Source organism: Coffea eugenioides, unplaced genomic scaffold (assembly GCF_003713205.1).
Source record: "Coffea eugenioides isolate CCC68of unplaced genomic scaffold, Ceug_1.0 ScVebR1_2109;HRSCAF=3076, whole genome shotgun sequence".
Taxonomy (NCBI): domain Eukaryota; kingdom Viridiplantae; phylum Streptophyta; class Magnoliopsida; order Gentianales; family Rubiaceae; genus Coffea; species Coffea eugenioides.
This window is the reverse complement of record NW_020862566.1, coordinates 26,862-29,281: the sequence shown is the minus strand read 5'-3', so window position 1 is coordinate 29,281 and position 2,420 is coordinate 26,862. Positions and strand designations below refer to the sequence as shown.

At 33.2% G+C, this 2,420-nt stretch overlaps 1 protein-coding gene across 1 annotated transcript; it reads right to left on the bottom strand.

Moving 5' to 3' along the window:
* Nucleotides 1-390: 390 nt before the first annotated feature.
* LOC113756235 (homeobox-leucine zipper protein PROTODERMAL FACTOR 2-like) lies at nucleotides 391-2,097 on the bottom strand. The gene is made up of 5 exons (XM_027299994.1): nucleotides 1,669-2,097; nucleotides 1,447-1,551; nucleotides 1,129-1,332; nucleotides 624-798; nucleotides 391-491 (listed from the first exon to the last, which is right to left on the bottom strand). The coding sequence occupies exons 1-5, from the start codon at nucleotides 2,095-2,097 to the stop codon at nucleotides 391-393; spliced, it is 1,014 nt and encodes a 337-aa protein (XP_027155795.1).
* Between the last annotated feature and the right edge of the window lie 323 nt (nucleotides 2,098-2,420).

Sequence of the window (2,420 nt, the reverse complement as noted above, 5' to 3'; positions counted from 1 at the left end):
ATAAAAGCAATACATGGCAAAATGAACTAGTTTAAGTGATCTAAAGTATACCCACCTAAAATTATGTGTAGGAGTACTTAATTTCAATATTGATTAATAAGAAAGGACACCAAAAGTTTTCTAGTAAGTTGATAGAAGGCATTAAATTAAAATATAAAGATTAAAATTAAAATTAAGCTAATCTAAAAAGTAAAAAAAAAAAATCAATACAATTAATACCTGAGTTCGAGTAGTAGTGTCACGAAGGTAGTCGAACACTGACTTTTTAGATATCGGAAGCCCTATGGAAGTTGTAGCACTTAAGGTAATCCCCGAAGACTTTCCAGGATCATTTCCACTCTTTTTTATCATAATCCTTATTTGATCATTCTCATTTTCAGTTAGATTCAATCACGCATATGCAGTTGAGGAAGTTACACCTCCATAAAAATCTAGCATCATCTTTTCAGACAGCTTTAGGATGTTCTTTCTTCCTTTTGGACTTATAACCACTGCACATTAAAATAAGAAATTATAATTAACTATTATGCTGAACTAATGTGATACTGCTATTTAAAACAATTCAATCACAAGTGTTCGCGATTTTAGTTACAAAATAGCTTTCATGTGCAATTTATAATTACCAGAATCATTATAAGGAGAGAAATTCATCTGCATTGCAGTTGCAAGATGTTCAGATTGTCTAGTCAATGTTGAAATCCATCGAGGAGCTCCAAATGCAAAACCTGACTCAACAAACGGCTTTCCTAAATACTGAATACTTTCAGCTTGCACTTGTACATGTTCAATCCATATAACCTAATAAAAACACACAAACTTGTTAGTTTACAAACTAATATGAGCATAATCATTTTGTTCTAAGTATTTTTAATCAAAAGCATATATTTTGGAGAAATACTCTTTCATAGCAAGGTCATGTATTTTGTAGTCACCTTGTTAATATGCAGTGATGTTGATAAATTGCCTATTTAAACGACATCACTGAGTATCATAGAGTTTATATATAGTGATTGGTAAGCCACATGGTCCATGGGAAAGGCCACAGATCGACTATGGCTTATCTAAAAATTTACCATAAAGTACTTTGCTATATAGAGTTTTTAAGTAAAGAAATTTCTTGGCAGTTACCTTGGAGCAATTATTTGGTAGCCCTTGAATTATACAACCGGATGGTCTTCTCTGGCACTTTCCTAATGGTCCTGGAGAGAGAGAATTGTTAAAAGAAACATCAACAATCCCCCTTGTACCTTCACCTAGTTGTTTACAACATCTTAGGAATAAGCTCTCCCGAGTTGGAATAGTTGGTGTGAGGGCTTGATATTCAGCTATCATCTGTAATTCCAATTACATACAAGTCATTTGTTGTTCATGAAAAGAACTATTAAATAATATAGTTTTGGGATACAATGATTGATTAAGTGCTAACAAGATAGAGAACTCTAATACCATTAGCAAAGTTCCATTGTAGCTTCCAGACTCAGACCCTTCTGATATCACCTCTACAACTAAAACCCTTGAAACAATGTTAGCGAATACAGCTAACCATTTATCCTATAAATCAAAAAGGAAAACAAATAGTTTTTAAATAGTGTTTATAAAATTCAAATCTATCACATTATCAATTTAAGACCAAAAGAAGAAAATATTAATTGCAGGAAAAATACTTACCGTATCCATGAAAATCTTCGCTTGATTCACATGATTTATCTTGACCATATCGGTTCCCTTGGATGCTTCAACATTAAATCCAGCTATTTTTTGCCAAACTCCTCCGGTGAACATATCATAGTAAGCACCTTGATTTAGCAGATAGCTCTTATCATCAATGATTGGAATCCATAAAGGATATTCAATTTCAGCCATCCTAATAAGTTCCTCCGTAGCTAAATTCACAAGCATAGTAGTTGTTGTCTTATCAATGATAGTCTGTCCAGATAATAGCCTGATTAATTCTTCCTCAACAACCGTCTCTTTAGTAACATTTTGTTGCCATTCTCTGGATGCGATCATAGCCTCAGGATTAGCAGAGCTACTTGGACCAACTGAAGAGGAACCAACATTGTTATTGACAAATTTCTTGCCAGCGTATTTGGCCATTAGGTCTGTCAAACGGGCAATTTGGAAAAGAAAACAAAGTTCAAGTATTAGTAATAATTGACAAATGCTCAAAAAAAAGAAGTAATAATGGATAAATGCTTAAGTTAAGAAATTTGACAAATTAGTAGAATTTTAGTACCTTTTCTTTAAGCCAAATATTCTCCACCCTCAACTAATGTCGATCAAGAGAATCATTACTTGTAGCTTGAGAGTTAGCACAAGTCAAACAACAAGCATTGATAAGAGCTATTTTAAACTTTATGTTCTGCTCACGAAGCTTTTCATTCTCAAGCTTGAGATGTGCATTTCTCGCACGTTTTGTG